Source organism: Rhincodon typus, chromosome 9 (genome assembly GCF_021869965.1).
Source record: "Rhincodon typus isolate 14 chromosome 9, sRhiTyp1.1, whole genome shotgun sequence".
NCBI classification, from domain to species: Eukaryota; Metazoa; Chordata; class Chondrichthyes; order Orectolobiformes; family Rhincodontidae; genus Rhincodon; species Rhincodon typus.
Genome location: NC_063340.1, coordinates 55,404,066 through 55,427,005, shown reverse-complemented (window position 1 = coordinate 55,427,005; position 22,940 = coordinate 55,404,066). Strand labels below are relative to the sequence as shown.

Here is a 22,940-nt window from a genome sequence, read left to right as displayed (position 1 = left end):
TGCGCCAGCCCACACCATGCCGCGGTCAGAGTGCCGCTCCGGGCTGCACCAGTCCACGCCACGCGGAAGCGAGAATCCCACTCCAGACTTCACACGCTGGCTGACTCTGTAGCCGCACTGACTCTGAAGACGCCGCCGCCGCTCCCGAACCCATCAAGGCTGCCTTCCTACCGAAGAGCTTTTTGCTTTTGAGTACGATATGAATGAAGTTTGTTATTTTTGTGTCTACTGACCGTTATTTTGGATGGTACTGTAAAGTGATGGAAGAATTCTAAGGTTCACATGCAATTTGAAAGCCTGCACCATAAAACATTTCTTTCATTGAATAGAATGATCTTTACACGAGATGATAACAAGTTTACTCTTTCGTGGGAGGAGAGTTTTACAGGCAGCCCCACTCCATAAGCTGAGCGGAACAACTACAGCTACAAGCGTCTTATTGAATGTCAATCTAGAATTCAGAAATGCAGCTATAGTCTCAGTGAAGACTATCTTGAAGGGGTTTCGAACCCACTAAAAGTATGAAGACACTCAAATATAAACAATAAATTATTATGATTTTTAATCATATTGTGATTTATTTTCTATTTATTCAGTGAACATATTTTCTCATTTTTAAGTTTCACTTCCTGAGGGCTAAGTAAGTTTTGTACTTATTTGGTTGTAACTTGGTTAATCTTGTTCTTATTTTTAAGTAGTAGCATAACCTTACTGAACATTGGGAATTTTCATCAGTCCTTAGTAATTTCTCACTGGTTGCTCTCTAGACAATTTTATCACTTTTCATTCAGATTTATTACCTCTTCAATTCTGAGTTGCTGCAGTTTGAGTTTGAGCCAAACAACTAAGTGTGACAGGAATATATGGTACATTTCCCAGAAGTGGGTGGTACATTTTAAAAAAAGGGCCCACATCTATTAAATACTGTTCACATCCTCAGGATATTCCAAAGCTCTTTCAGAGCCAGCAAATTATGTTTGAAATATAATCTTGTAATGTAGATCTATAATTTTTTTTATGATTCTGTTGCTCTTTGAAACAACCAGTGCAAACTCAATGGGCCAATTGGCCTGCTCTTCTGCTATACTATTCTATGACTGTTGTTGCTGTCTGTGATGGCATTCATGATTAAGGTTTTTGTGCAGGCAACTTATCTAGCATGCAGAAGAGAGGGAATGAACAAGGAATAGAATGTGGAGAAAGAGTGAGAATGTAAGCTCATCTTCTTGTGTTACAAGAGTTTCCAAATGGCCAAATGCTGGTTAATCCTAGCCTCTGCTTTTTATCCCTTTTCTACTGCACCTCAGCCCCCTTATCCACTTCTGGCCTGATACGTTGCCTGCGTATTTTTATATAAACTCATCAGCAATTAACCATCCAAAGAACCATAGATAAGTTACTGCACAGAAGAGGCTGTTCAGCTTATTTTGTCAGCACTGGCTGAATAAGCTAGCCACTCATGCTACTCCAAGTTAATTGACTAAATAAGTAAAGGATCAGTAATTTGTGAATGCCATAGAGAGTAGAAGAGACGACATTGAGCACAGGAAATATGGCAGTAGCAAAGATACAACATGATGAAGCATGTGATGTAGAGAGGAGGATGGACTTGGTATAAGAAGGGCAACAAACAAATGCAAGCTGTGTGAAAAAGAAGCAATGTTAAAGATATAGAAAGACTTCACAAAACGTGTTCCTAAGCAACATTACAGCAGATAACCATATTTTGCTCTTCTGCCAAAGTGGATGAAATTATTAAGAGGTAATTATGTCATGGACTTTTTGAAGTTTTGTTCTGTAAATTATAATCTTAATAATGTGTGTGCAAAGTGCAAAAAGATTATAAAAATGAATTGTTCTGCAATCCACAAATAAACCAAACCTGACATATTAAAGCTGCTTTTTTATATGCATATTAAAAAAATGACCCCTGGGAATAAGATTACTGATATAGTTTAATTTTATTACAGTGCTATAAAGATAACTGTACCACAATGATATAATTTCTATAATGCATAATGTTGCACAAGATCTTACACTTTTAAGTGGAGGCATCGTTCTGCAGTTTGCAGCTTTAATGTGATGATAACTGAACCACAGAGAAAAGGAAAACATATGATTATAGCTAGAATGTATGACCCAGTAGATTGTAAGTCAGAATGAGAGGTAAGTAATTGGTTCGTTGTTTTCCTTTGTAGAAGTGCTAGGCCATTCATTATGTGAACAGGTGAATAAAAATTAATTATGGCGTAGATAATCAGCTGCAGGAATTCAAGTCATTCCAGTTGATGTCCCATGTCATAAGAAAAATAAAACGTAAATTTGTCTCTCAACCTGAAACTTCATCTCTATTTGACATTAATTAATTTCTTTTGAGTCTCAGCTCTTTCTTTTTTTCACACTTCCATACTTTGCGTCCTGCTTTTCTCACTTTTGCTTCAACTAATGATAGTTGCGGTTGCAGTGTTTGCAGCCACATTGGTTTGAGTATTTTCCTGCAAACCATATATTTCAAAAACAAGTAGACAATTTCAACAAAACTTGAATGAGGAACTTATTAGTTCTTCCTGAAGATGGAGATCTGGATCCTGGACTTTTTAAAGGCTCCATTAACATGAAGAATTTGGAGAAACTGGTAAAAACATCAGAGCTATCAAAATGTGAACAGTGTTTCTAAAGTAGGTTGTTGGTCGTAGCCTGAAAGCATCTCAAAGAGATTGAAGTTCTTAATTTTGTTTTCAGTTCTTTTTTAAGCTGTGTAGTTACATAACATCAAACAGGTAAGGAAAAACTCAGAAGAGCTGCGCAATTGTAATACAGTAGGGTTAACACACAGTGAGGCACAGTTATGCACTTGTTGTGTGTCCACTCCAATTATCTCTTTATTTGATCTTTATTATGTCTGTTACCGGTTATTTCCCTCACCCTTCCTGTTAAGCTTCTTCTACACTACCCTCTATCTTCTTTATGCCTTTTACCTTCCCTATATGCCTTTTATTCCTTTTAATCTGTTTTCCTATTCTCACTCATTATCTCTTCTGTTGCATCTCCAACAGTTTTGTTTCTGACCACTCTCAATCTATAATGAGCATTGTCTCCCAGATCCTTCACTACCTACCCAGTTTCTCCATTCTTTTCATTGTTTGACTCTTCCTGTTGTATTTAATGATGGTAATGGGGTAGGTTTGAAATTTTAACCTTCAGTTTCTTTTTGCCATTTAGCTTTTAATAATTGGTTGGTGCAAAGCATCAGATTGCACATTCAGTACAAAAAATTCTTTCTTGTGGATGGCGTCTTTAGTCTTTTGTATCTAATATCATATTTTAGCAGGAAGCTAAGCTAGCTGGCACCTCATCAAAACCTATATACAAGAGAGTTTTTGAACCACACAGTCATTAAGGGACAGACTGTCGTAGTACTTTGAAGTGATACAAAGCAGAGTGAGTCCTTTGGTTTATACGTGATAGTAGAAAAGTAATATTATGGTGTGGCAGGGGAGCCCAACCAAGTACAGTGCCCATCCTGGGGAATGTGTGAAGTTGTGGACACTTCACATTGCCTAGACAGGCACAAATACAGAAATTATTGCCAACTGCACAAGGTTCAGTTAAAGTTTTCAGAGCTGGTGCAGTGGCTACGGTCACGGTGATGCATTCATGAGACAAAGAACTGAATATGGCATGTTCAGAAACTTGATCTCACCACAGGCTAGGAGCATGGAAACAGAGGAACTGGGTGACTGTCAGGCAGTGGGAGAGAGCCAGGTAAATAACTCAGGAACTTTCTAGGGTACTACTCCCTCATCAATTTTCCATTCTGGACTGTAATGATGGCTATGATTCCTCAGAGGAGTGCAACGAGGCCCAAACCTATGACACCGTGGGTAGCCCAAATACTATAGAGAAAAGAAAGTGGAATAGGAGAGCAGTAGTTATAAGGGATTCATTAGTTAGCGAAACAGGCATTTTCCATGACCGTAAGCGTGACTGCTGGATGGTGTGTTCTTTCCCTGATGCTGGATGACAAATGAGGAAATATTGGATAGGGTAGTGTTGTTTTCCTTACAACAGAGGAGGCTAAGTGGTGTGTCCTAATTGAAGTGTACAAAATAATGAGGGGCTTGGATAGAGTGGAAAGGGAAGACTAGCTTTCTGTTACAGAAAGATCAGTTACTTGGGGTCACTGATTTTAGGTGATTAGGGTACTTGGTGAGAAACGTTTTCACCCAGAGGACAATAGATGTCTAAAAAGCTGCTGCCTAGTTTGGTGGTTGAGGCAAAAATCCTCAATTCATTTAAAAGAAAGCTGGATCTGCACCTGAAGTACTGTATCCTACAGAGCTATGGACCAGGTGCTAGAAAGTGGGATTGAAATGAGTGGATGGTCTAGTCAAACAATTTAGACACAAGAGGCTAAGTGGCCTTTTTGTGTGTCATTGTCTCTTCCTTGGTTCAATTGTTCTATGTCAGTGAGCAGCTGCAGGACATTCTTCAGTGGGGAGGATGAATAGCAAGAGGTTCATGTTTGTCCCAAAGAATCTTCTTAGGTCTGTGGGTTCATAGACTTGTCATAAATGGATACATCCAGGATGAAACATCATGATTCTTTGGTATAATCAACATTATAGAATTATGTAACCTAATTTTAAATATGGCAGCTGAGACATGTGATGTACACCTGTGTATTCCATAAGGAGAAAGCCTTCATCTCCTCTGGCTATACAGTTTGTACAAGTTGTTTCAACTGAACCAAGAGCAAGGAATTGAGAAATTGCTACCATACTTGAATGTTCCGCATGTGATCCTTAGCCTTGGCAAAACCACTGTGTCAGCACTTAGAGTAATTTGACCTACGTGAATAACATAAACCGCCATTAGGACATCATGTAACACTGTTCCCAACAGTAGAATAGGGCTGGTTGGGAAAAATGCCAGAAATCATCAGCGTCTGATGGTTTTTGATATGTATAAACATTAAATAGTGCACCAACGTAATACTTTTCATATATAATTTCACTAGTAAATCTTTGGTGTGGACAAATGGGTGCTTTTCTGACCTAAAATCTTGGTTGCTTATGTTTGTATCAGCATAAGCATCACAAGCTAGCAAATGTTGATTTATCTGGCCTGTTTCCATCTCACTGATGGAAATAGTTATAACTTTTTGCTAAGTCTTTGATGGTCTAATTCATTCTTCGTAAAAGACCTCAAAGCAGAACTCCTTGTTTCTCCCATTTTTTATTTTCTTCTATAATCATGAAGGCTGATTCCATATGAACCTTTTTTTTAAAGATTCTGATTATTTCCTTATTGATTTGTTTACATAAGAGGACTTTGAAAATTCAATCCCATACAAAATTGAAATAATTCAATAAACTAATATCATTGTACCTAGTTTCCAGACAAATGTAGGAAAAACTAATCTTAGAAACTTACTGCAGAATCTGGAAGCAGTTAGATTGTATAGTACGTATCATGCACTATAACCTACACACCTTAGACTCAATTACTATGAAAACTAAGTAAATAGATCTAAGATTCAACCTAAAATTAAATTGAGTGTTTCTGAAGATGTACTTTGTTGAGGTTGCACTCTCTTTTTGCACTCTTGCACTCATCGGAGCATTCACAAGAATACTAATGAAAGGGGAACATTATTTCATATTATGTGAGAAGAGTGCCGATTGGTTGGCATGTGGACTCTGCTGAAGGCGTTGCCACAAAATTACATTAGAGTAATGTGTTTACTTTGCTTCAACTCCATGACAATTCTATATTTATAGAACAGATATTTGATCAATTTTTTCTTTGTGCCACATAGCTGATTTCATAGTGTTCTGTCATTGTAAAGTGTGTTACACTTTTAGGTAACAAAAAATTAGAACCTCCGTTCATTGGAGAATTGTTTTAGTTTGGGTAGACGAATGACTAGAATGACTGTGGAACACTTACTGTTGTGTTTTTCATGTACTTCACAAATGTACTCCAATGAGAGATTCTTGTATGTATATTGTGTAGGACATACTGCAGCAATATTTAATTTGCAACTGAATATGTATATGTTTTGATAACATGTTGGCATCATCCTAATAAACAGAGAAAAAACACACTCTCATAAATATCATTGCCTGTTGTCACTTTCCAAAAGGACTGAAAAAACAATCCAAAACCTAAATATTTTGTTGCACTTTGGTGCTTTTGATGCTTCATATCTGTAGGAGCGAGCTTACGGAGGTAATAAATTTTCAGGAGACAGCAGAATTCAAAGCATGTGCCATTTATTCATGCATCTACCAGTACAATGCAGGTAGAGGCCAAAGACTACTCCGAATCAGGCCTTAACATGGGGCCCAGTCGCCATCTTAATTTCCGGCTCAGATCAGAAGAAAAGTCAATGACACTGTAATTTCAATACAAACAATTCGCATTTTATACGTTTTCTTGTTAACTTAACATGGCGGCACATACTCCCTCCCCTGTGTACTATAGGTTACTTAGTGTAAGGTTGTCCAACTATGATTGAGTTTTTAGTACATCTCTCAATATTAGATATTGCTTATTGCTGTGATCTGATTGGGCCATTTTAGTATGTGAGAAATGGAACTGTCCATGATCACTTGTGACCTTTTATCTCTCAACTGTGATGTCTGTGTCTGCTATCTTGTACAAGGCTGAAACAGGGTCTTCTTTAAGATTTTCCACCATTCCAACTCTCTTAGCCTCTAGTCCCTCTCTGTTACTTATAACTAGTTTTTAAACCTTTCTAATGTTTTGATTAGTATATATATAAAATATATGTGTGTGTGTGTGTGTGTGTGTGTGTGTGTGTGTGTGTGTGTGTGTTAAATTTAAAATTTACTTGGAAACTTAAATAAAACTTACTTGTATTATAACTGATATCAAAAAACTTAAGAAAAATAACTAATTGGTATGAAATGTTCTTATCTTTAGGATAGCAAAAAACGTTGCATATCTAATCTTACTGAGAAAACAGACAGCCATTGTCCTCTGTGCTGAGACCACATTAAGCAAATGTTTCCCACACTTTATAATTTCTGTCACTGCAAAGCTTACTGAGGCTTTTGTCAGCTATTTTATGCTGTTCTGTCATGAGCAGCCCGAACAATGTAATGGAGATTATCAACTGAATCTTGTAGGGGCCTGAACCACATGAGCGATGGCAAAATTTACGGCAGAATCAGTCGAGAAATCTGGCAAGGTCCATCTCGATGTCACAAGCATCTCACTTCATCTTTTATGATTTTGCCAAGCGACAAGATGAGTTTTTCATCAGGCTGCATGAGTTAACAATTAAGGGGATTATTGTTGTTCAAGTCTTGTTAACAGCCCAACCTGCCTCATCAATATTCAGCAAACTGTTTGACCAAATCAGCCTAGCAAGCTAGATGTCAAGAAATCAAAAATCAGATGTTTCCACCAGCATTGTCAGTGGCAGACACAGCTGTCAAGATGCACAGCTTCATATTCAAACATCTCAAAGTAAGAAAAATTTGTATTTTACTTCCCCTCAACAAATATGGAAGACTATGACTGGATAGGTGATCTGTTTAGTTCACTGTCTTCTGATTCATCACAAGTTGATGTTAAAAGAGAAAGGTGAATACACAGAGCTGTGGGTGGATTCCACAGTGAAGAAGTTTGGAGAGGTGTCTTTGTATGTGTTTTGACTGACTGCAGTACATAAATCTCCAATGATCTCTGACCATGCTATTGCTACATTCTGGCCATTTGCAACAAGATAGCTCAGTGAGCTAGTATTTTCCACACTGCCATACATGGAAAACAAGAGGAGGGAACACTTGTCAGTGAAGCAAGATTTGCACGTGGCCCTCTTATCAGTTCCTCTCTGGATCAAAAGGCTCTGCGCACACCAGAAAGTTCAGGTTTCCCACTAACTCAGTAATACAAATATATTCAATGATGTGTTTTGCTTTGATCCATTGTTCATGATTAGTTAGAAACAGTTGAGTTGAGCAGATTTTAAAAATAGCGAGGAGGGAAAGCAAAGCAGAAAATTTAAATTTTGACATGCTGAAAGTTGTGACACTGTGTTTCAAAAGCTGCGAATTTATATTCTGCAATGACACTGTGTATACACTTTTCTGATATTTTAACTCTCAATGGGTGATATTTTTGCACGTACTGCTTGCAAGTTCATCTTTATTAGCTTTGCTGCTTATATGCTGAAAAATGCAATCTGCATAATCTGTTTGCTCAGGATGATTACGCATTACTTTATTGTAAAAGAGATCGAATGCAAATGTAATCAGAATACTTCCTCGTTTTTGTGATGCTTTGACTTAGCTGAGCAGAGGATACATGCGGTTCAAATACACTCAGCAGTCAACAGCCTATTTGGTTTCCATCTTAATTGGTTGGCATACCTGTAACCTTGTGCAATTGCCAAGACATTCCATTTATGTTTTAAAGCAGATCTTTTGCTAATATTTAACAAAAAGCAACAAGAGAAGAGCTAACCTTTTCATGCGCAATGGCACAGAAAGTATTGATTTAATACAGGAAATGGCAATTCTGACTTGGAGGAGAATGGGAAAAGCAATGGTGGAGAGCAGACTTGCCCTGGTTGGCGACCCTCATAATTTCCAGTAGCAGGTGTAGTCGCAATTATAGCTGCAGCCGTTATCGTGAAACTTCCATAGTAAGTGATAAATTGCAAATAGCTGGCACACAGTGCAGAACAATAAACTCAAATAAATCTTCACCTGTAGTAATGACAGGATAGGAAGAGTGGCAGCTATAACAAGGCTGCTGTTGTCACCCACTTTACTGTAGTCTTGATATTCATCATTATCAGTCAGGTCTTGCTCAAAAGCCAGACAAGCAAGCCCAAAGAAGAATGAGGTGTTTGCTCTGAACTGTCCAGCTGGTCCCATCTGGCAGCTAGTAAATGGGAGTTTTGCCTGTTCACCGGGCCAAAGCTGTCTATCATTTTCGGCAGGTATCTGATCACACCTCACTGTGGGACAATATGGCATCATGCTGTACATTACAAACTTGGCATCCAACATAATGCCATCAGTGGTACAGTTCAAGCTGTGATCGTATTTGAAGAAAAAAATCCAGTGTCACGCACACATCAGTGTGTCTAAGGTACATTTAAAGTAAAATGATTTATGGAATCCCTATGGCAGGTTAAAAAATAGCAGGTGCTTTAACCTTGTTCATTTATAGAATGGAGCTCAAATACTTGCTATACTTTCAGTGCTCCTTCATTTATTGAAAATATTTTCTTTTAGGTAGATTGTTTGATTGAGAATAGTAACTGAATTTAAAATACCAGTGCTTTTCTGTTCCATAAAAAAGTATTTGATTAAATAGTTTCTTCACTTTTGCTTAAGTAAATGCAAAGGAGTTTCCATCAGAACTTCTGTTCATTCTTTCATGTGATATGGGCATTGCTGGCAAGGTCAGCATTTGTTGCCCATCTCTAACTGCCCTTGGGAAGGTGATAATGAGCTGTCATCTTAAACTACTGCAGTCCATCTGGTTTAGGTAGACCACAGTGGTGTTTGGAAGGTATTCTAGGAATTTGACCCAACAACAGTGAGAAATTATGATATAGATCCAAATCAGGATGCAGTGCGGCTTAGAAGGACCTTGCAGACAGTGAGGATCTCCTGCATCTGCTGCTCTTGTACTCCTAGGTAGATTAACTGTGAGGTTTGAAATGTGCTGTTGAGGTGGGCTTACTGAGCCTACAATATTTTAGATGGATACATAACGCTACCACTGTGTGCGAGTGGTGAAGGAAGTAAATGTTTATATCGATGAATGGGGTGCTAATCAAGTAACCTGCTTTATCCTCACCTGTGTTGAATTTCTTGGATGTTATTGGATATTACTCAGCCAGGGAAATAGAAAGTACTCCTCCACACTCCTGGTGTAGATGATGGACAAACTTTGGAGATTCAAGAAATTTGGTATTCCCTGCAGAATTTTCAGCTTCTGACCTACTCATATCGCCAACAGTATTCACATGACTTGATCCATTAAATTTCTGGTCAATAATGTCAATGGTGGGTGGATTCCACAGTGGTAATTCCATTGAATGACAGGATGAAATGGTTAAATTATGAACATTGTCTAAGTCCTGCTGAGAATGGACATGGACTGTTCTACATTTTGAGCAGTTGTAAATAATACTTCATATTGTGCAGTCGTCAGCATGTATCTCCACTTTTGACTTTCTACTGGAAGAACTTTAATTTTTGAAGGAGCTAAAAATGTTTGGGCATAGAATGCTACTTGAGACCCTCCTGCAGTGATGCGCTGGATTTGAGATAATTGTTTTACGACAACCAAAATTAATCACCTTTTGTGCTAAGTATGAGTCCAATGGGTGAAACTTTTCCCCTGATTTCCATTGACTTTAATTTCATTGGAAGCCCTTCATGCTACACTCAATCAGATCCTGCCTAGATGAAAAGGACAGTCACTCTCACCTCACTTCAGGAATTCAATTCTTTTTGTAAAACAACAAATATCACTAATTCTCTACCACAGAAAGTTGTAGAGGCTGCATCACTGCAAGTCTCTGAAGAGGGGCAAGATGGTTCTTCTGAAATATTGAAAAGTTGACCCTTATGCTGAGCTGATAAAAGGAGTTGAGGTCTGGGGCAGATCATGTGGAGCAGACTTGAGGGGCCAAATCACCACCTTCAGTTCCCATTTCTTATATTCTTTTGTCCATATTTGCACCAAAGCTGCAATGAGGCCTGGAGCCAAATTGCTCTGGTGGAAACCAAACTGGACATAGGTAAGTAGATTTTTGTTTTATAAATGCTGCTTGATGACACTTTATTGATAATAACTTTATAACACTTGCTAGTGGTCAAGAGTTAAGGTGATGGCATAGTAATTGGCTGGATTGAATTTGTCCTGAATTTAATGGATATGGTAAAGATTTTAAAAGGGACCTAAGGGGCAAAGTTTTCACGCATAGGATATTGTGTTTATGGAATGAGCTGCCAGAGGAAATGGTGGAGGCTGGTACAACTACAACATTTAAAAGGCATCTAGATGGGTATATAAATAGGATATGGGCCAAATGGTGGCAAATGGGACCAGATTTATTTGGGATATCTGGTCAGCGTGGACCAAAGGGTCTGTATCTGTGTCTGTACATCTCAATGGCTATGATAAGACATATTTGGATGATCTTGCACATTGTCTGCTTTCCTGCTCCTCTGATGCTGCTTGGCCTGTTGTGTTCATCCAGCTGTACACCTTGTTATCTCAGATTCTCCAGCATCTGCAGTTCCTACTATCTCTAAGATTTATAACTGTTGTTTCAGACTAAGGAGCTGGCTAAGATGGATCTCTGATTGCAGTGGTTCAGTCTTGTCTTTGGCACAGTCGTTCTGGATTACTCCATCATTGAGGATGAGGATATTTGTGGAGCTTCATCCAACTGTTAGTTTTTCAATGGTGCACCTTCATTCAAGACTAGATATGGTGGACTGCAATACTTTGGTCTCTTTTTTTAATTTTGTAGATTGCTCAGCTCTATCTATAATATACTTGGAACTGCTGTTGTAACTTCACCAGATTGACACCTCATTTTTAGGCATGTTTTATACTATCAATAAAAGTGAAATTAAGTATACGTACTTGAAGTGGCTTTTTTAGATGTTTTAAATTACATAATATTTTGTATTGATTGGTCTTAAATTACGGAATGAATCTTTTGTAGTTTTATGTTGAGAATTGTCATGAAAAAATTCAATTTCTTTCATTTAGCAAACAGTTGAGAAATCTGCATCTTCCATCTGGTGAATTGAAAACTCACATTTATTTTATTTCTAGGGTAATTTCCAGATGTACAATACATTTAACTTTGTTCTGGAACTAGAACATAGCTTGGCTGTAGCTTTTCTGATACATGATTGAGAAATAAATCACCAAACTGAATTAGACGAAGGGTTTTATCCATATTACATGAAGGTGAACCGTGAACAATTAATGAAAAATATCTGTTTTGAATTTCAACTTCAGAAAATGTATGAATCAGAATTTAAAAATGAAAGGTATCAAAATGTTGAATTTCATAAATCTTTAGAATTTAAAGATTTCTTTCAATTTTGTGTTATGAATTGAACAAGTCGTAATAAGGTACTTTACCCGTTATCTCGAACACCTTCAAAATCATCCTTTATATATGTTTCTTACACAAAGTTCCAAATATCCTGCTATTATGTTGTATTTGCCTTTATAAAGCCTTTCAAGAAGTCAAAGTTTCAACATTGAACCTTCTGCGCTATATTTTTCCTTGTTTCCTTTCTAATTACTTTACACACGTGTTTCTCCTCTGCCTTGTTTTTAACATTCCCTCTTACTATAATTATCCAGATCTGCACCCTCTTGCTGATTCTGAGCCTTTAAATTGGTCCTATGAAAATTGATCACTTAAATGTTTCTTAAGTGTGGGAACTAAATATCTAATTTTATTTATAAATTTGATTCAAACTGAGTCAACATCATTTTAATAACAGATATATTATATGTTTCCTAATAGTACTGAGCCATGAGTATGTTTTTAAAAAAAGACAGGACCTAGGCCAAATAAGCACATTAGCTGAGAAATGAAAGTAGAGTTTTTGTATATAAATGGAACATGGTGCAGAAAACTCATAAAGTGTCCAGAATTACAGTTAGCATTCAGCAAATATGTAAGAGACAGGGAATATTTGTGTACAGTAAGCATTGTCAGGATTAATTTTCTCCAGATGCCACTTGCTCCACTCTTGGAACATCAAAGGATATTTGGGAGAAACACCAGTTGTACGTGTAAAAGTTCCAGTGACAAGCTAAAGAAGCCCTGATGAACTTCACCACCCAAGAGTTTCCATTCAATGTGATGCTGCCTTAGAAGAACTTAGTGCAGTCAAAAGATGCAATTGTTTTAAAACAAATTGCATTACTTCCAACCTAGGTAGATCTTTACTGATGCCACATTTGGAATACTGTACTGTGAAAACTTTTGAGCTCCATGTCGTAAAAAGATTAAGAGTATATTATTGGCTTAACAAAAAAAGACAAGGGGCCGAATTTAATACTTTCTGCTGTAGTGGGTTTGGCATGAAGAAGGCAATTGAGGACCCTGCTTCCTTCCTGCCTTGACCTTGACAAAGTAACAAAGTCCCCAAATGGCCTCATTCTACTACTGCTGGTATTAATCTCGTTGTGGGTAGGGAGCATGCTATGTGAGGATCAATACGTGCAAACCAATGCAGGCAGACCTCTAATTGGTTTAAAGCCTTTAGTGGGCAGGACACAGGCAGTGTATTAAATTGGAAAGAAATATGTAAAACATAATAAAAAAGAAGCAAATAAACTGAGAGAGGTGGCACGGTGGCTCAGTGGTTAGCACTGCTGCCTCACGGTATCAGGAACCCGGGTTTGATTCCACCCTTGGATGACTATCTGTGTGGAGTTAGCACATTCTCCCCGCGCCTGCGTGGGTTTCCTCTGTGTGCTCCGGGGGTTTCCTCCCACAGTCCAAAGATGTGCAGGTTAGATGGATTGGCCATGGTAAATTGCCCATAGTGTTCAGGGATGTGTAGATTAGGTGGTTATAGGGGAATGAGTCTGGATGGGATGCTCTGAGGGTCGGTGTGGACTTGTTGGGCTGAAGGGCCTGTTTCCACACTAGGAATTCTATGATTCTATGTTGAAGAGAGTAAACTAGCAAGTAATATAGAACCAATAGTAAGAGCTTCTTTAAATATATAAAATAGGAAGAGAAAAGCCAAAGTGATCAAAGACCCGTTAGAGAATCAGGCTGGGAAAACAAGATTGGGAGACGCAGAGATGGTAGAGGAGTTAAACAAATACTTTGCATTGGTTTTCACAGTAAAGGATGTTAATGGCATTCCAAAAATTCTAAATCAAAGTGGAAATAAATACATTATCAATCACTAGAGAAGTATGAATGGGGCTAAACGTAGATAAGACCTCTGGCCTAATGGATTGCATCCTTGTTTACTGAAGGAAGTAGCAAAAGAGACAGTGGATGCACTGATCATAATCCTTAGATTCTAGAAAAGTCCCAGAGGAATGGAAAATTGCCAATGTAGCATCCTCATTCAGAAAGGGAGAAGTATATGATAAGCCAGTTACATCTGTCACTTGAAAAATGTTAGACTCTCTTATAAAGGATTCAATAGCAGAACACTTAGAAATGCATATTATGAGCAACCAGAGTCAGCATGGCTTCATGAAGAGGAAATTATACTTGACAAATTTATACGTATTGTTTGAGGAGGTAACAAGCAACATAGATAAAGGGGAGCCAGTAAATGTAATGTATTTGAATTTCCAAAAGACATTTGATTAGGTGTCGCATATCAGGCTACGCAATAAATAAGAGCCCATGGTGTTGGCGTTCGTATATTAGCATGAATAGAGAATTGGCTAACTCATAGAAGACAGAGAGTTGGGATAGAGGGGTCATATTCAGAATGGCAGCCTGTAACTAGTGGAATATCAGAGGGATGGTGCTGATGCCATTCTTATTTACGATGTAACTTAATGACTTGGATGAGGGAAGTGAATATATGATCACCAAGTTTGCAGATGACACAAAACTAGGTAGGAAGTCAAGTGGTGAGGATGGCACACAGAGTTTGCAAAGGGATACAGATTAATTATGGCAAAATCATGGTAGATGGAATATAATATGGAAAAATATGAAGTTACACTTTGACAGGAAAATAGAGTAGCTGAATATTATTTAAATGATAAAAGACTGCAACAAGCTGCAGCATGGGGATTTGAGGGTCCTCATACATGAATCACAAGAAGCTTGCATTCAAGTTCATGAGTAATAGGGGAGGCAAATGGAATGCTGGCCTTTATTTCAGAGGGGATGGAGCATGAAGATAAGGGAATTATGCTGAACTGTACAAGGCACTAGTCAGACTACAGCTGGAATACAGTGAATATCTTTGGTCCACTTGTGTAAGAAAAGATATACTGCCATTGGAGACAGTCCACAGTAGATTCACTTGGTTGATCCTGTGCACAGAGGTACTTTCACATGATGAGAAGTTGAATAAGTTGAGCCTAGGCTCATTAGAGTTTTGAAGAATGAGAGGTGACCTTTTTGAAACATATTCTTGGGGGATTGACGAGGTACTTGTTGAATGGCTGTTTCCTTGTGTGGGAGAGTCTAGGACAAGATGGCACAGTCTCACTGTTAGGGGTCACCCATTTAAGACAGCAATGAGGTATTTTTCTCTTGGAAAGTAGTCAATCTGTCAAATTCTTTACTGCAGAGAGCTGTCAAAGTTGAGAGATTTTTAATCAGTAAGGGAATTGCAGGGTATGGGAATAAGGTGAAAAAGTGGAGTCATGTACATTGGATCAGCCATAATCCCATTGAAATTGGTGTGAATTTGATGGACCAAACTCTCTATTTCTGCTCCTATGTCTGTTAGAACTTCTGCTCCCAAGTCTTTGATCCTGGGGAAAGCCTGCCACTTTTCAATGATATGCCTGAGTAGGTCATTCCTAAAAGAAGCAACATGGGTACCTGCCAGCTCTCCAGCCCCATCATCTCTGTTAAATCCAGCCCAAGGAAACTTGGTATTCCTGAGTCCTGACGATTAACTTACAGTGTTCACCTTAGTTTCACTGAAGAAAACAAATTTGAATTAGGCAGCTCAGTCTAGAAAAGTGAAAGATGCAAGGTGATTAATTTGAATTGTGAGTGTATTTCCCACACAAAGCAGTACAAAATTGAACTAACGAAGATTTTTTTTTTCCCTGTCAGTCATGAATGGATGAATAGATGGAATAAACACAGTTACTTCTATTACAAAAGAAAAATATTTCAGACATTGGAAATAAAAACAGAGAATGTTGGAAATACTCAGCAGGTCTGACAACATCTGTGGAGAGAGAAATGGAGTTAATCTTTTAGGTTGATGCCCTTTCATCAGAACTCATTCACCTGAAACATTAACTCTTGTTTCTCTCATCACAAATGCTGCCAGACCTTTTTTATTCATTCCCTCTGGCTTTAGCATCACTTGCAAGGCCAGCATTTATTGCCCATCTCAAATTGTCCTTGAGAAGGTGATGCTGAGTCACTTTTATGAAGTCTGTACCCCGTGTGGGTTTACCCACGGTGCTTTCATTTTTCTGTAGTCATTTTGTGCAGTGGCTTGCTGAGCCATTCCGGAGGGCAATTTAGAGTCAACCACGCTGCTGTGGATCTCATGTCATATAAATGCCAGATCAGGTAATGATGACAGTTTTCTTCCTCGAAGGATATTAATGGAACAGATGGGTTTTTATGATGATCCATTAGAGTAATGGAGATCTACAGCACAGAAGAAAAGGCCCTTTAGCCCATTCATTCTGCACCAGTTAAAAACAATCACCTAACTATTCTAATTCCATTTTCCAGAACTTTGCCAATACCTTGTAAGCCTTGGCAATGCAAATATACAACTAAATACTTCTTAATGTTGTGAGGATTTCTGCCTGTACTACCCTCACAGGCAGTGAATTCCAAATTCCTACCACTTTCTGTGGGACAGAAATTTTCCTCTCATCCCCTCTGAACCTCGTCCCCCTACCTTTAATCTATGCTCCCAGGTCATTGACCCCTTCACCAAGGCCTTCTCCTCTACCCTGTCTATGCCTGTCATAGTTTTACACATCTCAATCACATACCCCCTCAATCTTCATAAAAACCGAAAGAACTGCGGATGCTGTAAATCAGGAACAAAAACAGAAGTTCCTGGAAAAACTCAGTGGGTCTGGCAGCATCTGTGAATAACGGAAGATTCTGAGGAAGGGTCACTGGACCTGAAATGTTAACTCTGATTTTTTTCTTCACAGATGCTGCCAGACCTGCTGAGCTTTTCCAGCAACTTTTGCTTTTGTCCCCCTCAATCTTCTCTGCTCCAAGAGAAACAAGCCCAGTATATCCAGTCTCTCTTCATAACTAAAACTCTCTAACCAAGGCACCAACCTGATAAATCTCCTCTGCACCCTCTCCAATGCTGTCATATCCTCCTATGATGTGGATTCCAGAACTGCGCACAATACTCTAGCTGTGGCTTAACCAACTTTTTATACAGTTCCACCATAACGTGCCTGCTCCTAAGCTCTATACTTTGGCTAATAAAACACCCATATGACTTCTTAACTACTTTATCTACGTGAACTTCTACCTTAAGGGACAGGTGAACATGACCACCAAGGTCCTTCTGATCCTCAAAGCTTTCCTGGATCCTACCATTCAACACGTATTCCTTTGACCTGCCCAAGCGCATCTCCTCACACTTATCCGGATTAAATTCTATTTGGATTGATCAGCCCATCTGACCAGGCTACCTCCTCACTATTTACCACCCCACCAAGTTTTGTATCATCCACAAACTTATTGATCAACCCTTTTGCATTCAAGTCTAAATCCTTTATATATACCACAAACAGCCCCCAACACTGATCCCTGCAGAACCCTACTGAACATAGGCTTCCAGTGACAAAAATACCCATGACCATCACCCTCTGCTTTCAGTGACATTTCTTTGGATCCCAAGGGTTCTTACCTTTGCTCTGAGCCTCCCATGCAAGACCTTATCAAAAGCCATGCTGAAATCCAAGTAGACTATGTCAAATGCATTGCTCTCATCTGCACACCTGGCTGCCTCTTCAAAAAAATTCAATCAAGTTGGTCAGACATGACCACCCCTTAACAAAACCTTGCTGACTATTCTTGATTAATCCCTGACACTCCAAGTTTAGATTAATTCTGTGCCTCAGAATTGCTTCCAATGGTTTCCCCACCACTGCATTTGGACTGACAAAATTTTGTTACAAAATGTAGAATTGAGCCATGCAAACTAGAAATATTGCAGATTTAACAGTCAGTAAGCACAGTGAGAACTGGTCTCAGCCATGGGGACAGTAGATTCACTGTGAAGAGAATTCTGATGCAACTGAAATTCCTTACCTGGAGATATTTGGATTAGACACATCTCTGAACTAATTTCTATCATGTTCTAGTCTGCTACATATGAACTCCAGAAGTCCATTAGCTTTTTTGATTATTTTCTGTACCTATTCAGGGTGTTTTAATGATCCATGTTCCTGGATTCCAAGTCCCATTTACCCTCCATTGTTTCTAACTTTGCACCATTCATTAAGTACCTGTTCATAAGGTTTAGGCCTAAAGTGAATGTCCTAACATTTATGTGCTTTGAAGTCCATTTGCCACAGTTTTCTCCATTCACTTAATCTGTCAATAATCTTTATTGTTTTATTTTTCCATCTGTATTGCTTACAGTGCAAACAGTGCTTGTACCATCAGCAAACTTTGGATAAAATGTGGTTTTTTTAATCTTGTTAACTCTTCCTTATTTTTATCAATGGTTCAGATCAAGTCCAATTCAGATCCTGGCTACACTGATTGGAATCTGCTGACTGGAATGCCTACTCATTGGCTGAATAGTCGGAGGAGAAAATATAATTTCCGAACCAGCTCAATATTTACTTGAATTCCATGAGCTTCGGCTTTGGTTATGAAAGATTTTATCAAATACTTACTGGAAGTCCTTAGAAATAATATTCTTAGACATTCCCCTGTCTAGTATTTGAGTTAACCTCTTCAAAAATTTCAAGGACCCACCTCATTTCAGTATTCTGATATCTCTCCCAACTTGAGTGAACCTAGGGTGCCAGATTTATTTTGGGTGTGGGGTGGTGGAGGAGGTAGGGTGCTCAGTGTATGAGGAGCTAGGGTCAGTTAAGGAGTAAGATTGGGGGATGGGTGTCAGGTTCAGCAATATCAAGCCAGGGAGAGCCAGGGCTCTTCAATCTGGGCAAGGGAACCTGGGACATGTCAGGAATGGCAGTGGGGCATTTGTAGTAGAGATTAGTGGTGAATTAAGTTACCCAGGATTTACAGCAGATTTTTAATCCTTTAATAATTCTGGAGTGATTATTAACCTTGGGTGAGTCTTATTAGAGTTTTTTGGCTCAGTGGAAGTGTCTCTAGCTCTGAGGCAGGAGAGCTGCGTTCAAGTCCCACCTGCTCCTGAGGTGTACAGTAATAATTCTGAATAGGTTGAATAGAAAATATGTATATGAGTCATAACTCTTCAAAATCTCTGACTCCAAGAGATTCTTGGACAGTTGCAGACACAGGATAATTGCCACAAGGAACTTTTAATTGCCTGAGCAATTCTCACAGAGTTGGCTGTGTCAGGATTTCCGCATGGTCCCATTGCACAACTCCCATTTACCCTTCAGAAATAATTGCCAAGCAATCAAAAGTTTCAGATGAATATAATGTTTTCACCTTTCTTTAGAATTCTGGAATGGAAGCCACTGATCCTGCATTTTATATATCACTTTAAGTGAAAATGGGATTTGTTCTGGAACCAGAATGTAAAGCAGCATGTGATCAGCAGCCAGGAGTTGTATCTTTTGCTGTGGCTGTGAGTCATGTTTCCTGAATTTCTCAAAAAGATCTGTTTGTTGAGCCATTCTATGATATGCATTTATGTGTTGATATAAATCAAACCTGCTTACAGTCCTGTGCATGCGATTGGCAAATTTGTTTTAATGAATCTCAAACTATAATATGGTGGTGCTGACATGAGTTTAAAAACTGTGGGAGGAGGAGGAATACTGATGTGAATGGGACCAATATGTCAATTCAGAGTTGTGCTGTGTAGTTGGTTTTGCATTGGGCAGAAAAACCACAGGCTTATTGAGACATCTTGCAGTGCCCTTCCTGTGAAAGGCAAACCGAAAAGTTCAAAATGAGCAAACAGAACCACTGGGATTAATATGGCCAAAATTTGAACTGCAGCCAAAAATAAAGGAAGAGTACAATTTTTAAAAAAGCATCTGTATCTGTATAATGTATTCTAAAAGTTACAAATCCCCTATTAGCTAAGCATCTGAAAAAGACTGGCAATATTATGGTGACCGAAGAACATTCCCCAACATGAATTGGAAGTCCACACATGTGATTTCCTTATTTAGGCTTTTCAAACAGAGCTGGATTATGCTTTTTAGATTTATCTGTCACAGCCCTGGATAAACAAGTGGTAAAAGTGCAGATAACCATTGGAAATGATCGAGTTAATACTTAAGATCTGTCTGAGGAGGATCAGAAGGACCCTGTTAAATTGTGGAATACATTGGAGGTTCATTTTCTGTAAAGGTGAACTTCAGAATGTATCAGAGATAGTAGGGACTGCAGATGCTGGAGAACCTGAGATAACAAGGTGTAGAGCTGGATGAGCACAGCAGGCCAAGCAGCATCATAGGAGCAGGAAGGCTGACGTTTCGGGCCTGGACCCTTCTTCAGAAATGGGGGAGGGGAAGGGGGTCCTGAAATAAATAGGGAGAGATGGGGAGGCGGATAGAAGATGGATAGAGGAGAAGATAGGTGGAGAGGAGACAGACAAGTCAAAGACGTGGGGATGGAGCCAGTAAAGGTGAGTGTAGGTGGGGAGGTAGGGAGGACAGACATGTCAAGGGGGCGGGATGAGGTTAGTAGGTAGGAGATGGGGGTGGGGTTTGAGGTGGGAGGAGGGGATAGGTGGGAGGAAGGATAGGTTAGGGAGGCGGGGACGAGCTGGGCTGGTTTGGGATGGGGTAGGGGGAGGGAAGATTTTGAAGCTTGTGAAATCCACATTGATACCATTGGGCTGCAGGGTTCCCAAGCGGAATATGAGTTGCTGTTCCTGCAACCTTTGGGTGGCATCGTTGTCGCACTGCAGGAGGCCCACGATAGACATGTTGTCTGAGGAATGGCAAGGGGAGTTGAAATGGTTTGCGACTGGGAGGCGCAGTTGTTTAGTGCAAACCGAGCGTAGGTGTTCTGCAAAGCGGTCACCAAGCCTCCGCTTGGTTTCCCCGATGTAGAGGAGGCCACAACGGGAACAGCGGATGCAGTATACCACATTAGCAGATGTGCAGGTGAACATCTGCTTGATGTGGAAAGTCTTCTTGGGGCCTGGGATGGGGGTGAGGAGGGAGGTGTAGGGGCAGGTGTAGCACTTCCTGCGGTTTCAGGGAAAAGTGCCAGGTGTGGTGGGGCTGGAGGAGAGTGTGGACTGGACAAGGGAGTCACGGAGAGAGTGGTCCCTCCGGAAAGCAGTTAAGGGTGGGGAGGGAAAAATGTCTTTGGTGGTGGGGTCGGATTGCAGATGACGGAAGTGTCGGAGGATGATGCGTTGGATCCGGAGGTTGGAGGGGTGGTACGTGACGACGAGGGGTATTCTTTTTTGATTGTTATTGCGGGGAGGAGGTGTGAGGGATGAGTTGCGGGAACTGCGGGAGACACGGTCGAGGGCGTTCTTGACCACTGAGGGCGGGACGTTGCGGTCCTTGAAAAATGAGGACATCTGAGATGTACGGGAGTGGAATGCATCATCCTGGGAGCAGATGCGGCGGAGGCAAAGGAATTGGGAATAGGGGATGGCATTTTTGCAGGAAGGTGGGTGGGAGGAGGTGTATTCTAGGTAGCTGTGGGAGTTGGTGGGCTTGAAATGGATATCGGTTTCTAGGTAGTTGCCAGAGATGGAGACAGAGAGGTCCAGGAAAGAGAGAGAGGTATTAGAGATGGTCCAGGTGAACTTAAGGTAAGTTACGTGGACCCAAGCTATGCCTGCCTCTTTGTAGGTTACGTGGACCCAAGCTATGCCTGCCTCTTTGTAGGTTAGACGTGGACCCAAGCTATGCCTGCCTCTTTGTAGGTTACGTGGACCCAATCTATGCCTGCCTCTTTGTAGGTTACGTGGAACAATCCCTCTTCCGTACCTACACTGGCCCCAAACCCCACCTCTTCCTCCATTACATTGATGACTGTATCGGCGCCGCCTCGTGCTCCCACGAGGAGCTCAAACAGTTCACCCACTTCACCAACACCTTCCACCCCAACCTTAAGTTCACCTGGACCATCTCTAATACCTCTCTCTCCTTCCTGGATCTCTCTGTCTCCATCTCTGGCAACCACCTGGAAACCGATATCCATTTCAATCCCACCGACTCCCACAGCTACCTAGAATACACTTCCTCCCACCCACCTTCCTGCAAAAATGCCATCCCCTATTCCCAATTCCTTTGCCTCCACTGCATCTGCTCCCAGGATGATGCATTCCACTCCCGTACATCTCGGATGTCCTCGTTTTTCAAGGACCGCAATGTCCCCCCCTCAGTGGTCAAGAATGCCCTCGACCGTGTCTCCCGCATTTCCCGCAACTCATCCCTCACACCTCCTCCCCGCAATAACAATCAAAAAAGAGTCCCCCTCGTCCTCATGTACCACCCCACCAACCTCCGGATCCAATGCATCATCCTCCGACACTTCCGTCATCTGCAATCCGACCCCACCACCAAAGACATTTTTCCCTCCCCACCCTTATCTGCTTTCCAGAGGGACCACTCTCTCCATGACTCGCTTGTCCGGTCCACACTCTCTTTCCAGCCCCACCACACCCCGCACTTTTCCCTGAAACCGCAGGAAGTGCTACACCTGCCCCTACACCTCCCCCCTCACCCCCATCCCAGGCCCCAAGAAGACTTTCCACATCAAGCAGATGTTCACCTGCACATCTGCTAATGTGGTATACTGCATCCGCTGTTCCCGTTGTGGCCTCCTCTACATCGGGGAAACTAAGCGGAGGCTTGGTGACCGCTTTGCAGAACGCCTACGCTCGGTTCGCACTAAACAACTGCACCTCCCAGTTGCAAACCATTTCAACTCCTTCTCCCATTCCTCAGACGACATGTCCATCCTGGGCCTCCTGCAGTGCCACAACGATGCCACCCGAAGGTTGCAGGAACAGCAACTCATATTCCGCTTGGGAACCCTGCAGCCCAATGGTATCAATGTGGATTTCACAAGTTTCAAAATCTCCCCTCTC

The 22,940-nt window shown here is 40.4% G+C and overlaps 1 protein-coding gene across 5 annotated transcripts in view; it reads left to right on the top strand.

Moving 5' to 3' along the window:
- Window positions 1–22,940, top strand: part of LOC109917304 (G patch domain-containing protein 2-like) — a 163,307-nt gene that overhangs the window by 43,603 nt on the left and 96,764 nt on the right. Inside the window, exon 1 of one of the 5 annotated variants that reach the window (XM_048601127.1) lies at window positions 19,374–19,496. The exons of 2 other annotated variants lie outside the window; for them this stretch is intronic. In XM_048601127.1, coding sequence (XP_048457084.1) covers window positions 19,422–19,496 — 75 coding nt within the window. In that variant the 5' untranslated portion in view covers window positions 19,374–19,421. Of the gene's footprint in view, window positions 1–19,373; window positions 19,497–22,940 lie in introns of those variants that run through there. 2 more of the 5 variants (XM_048601128.1, XM_048601122.1) reach the window with 2 other exon arrangements.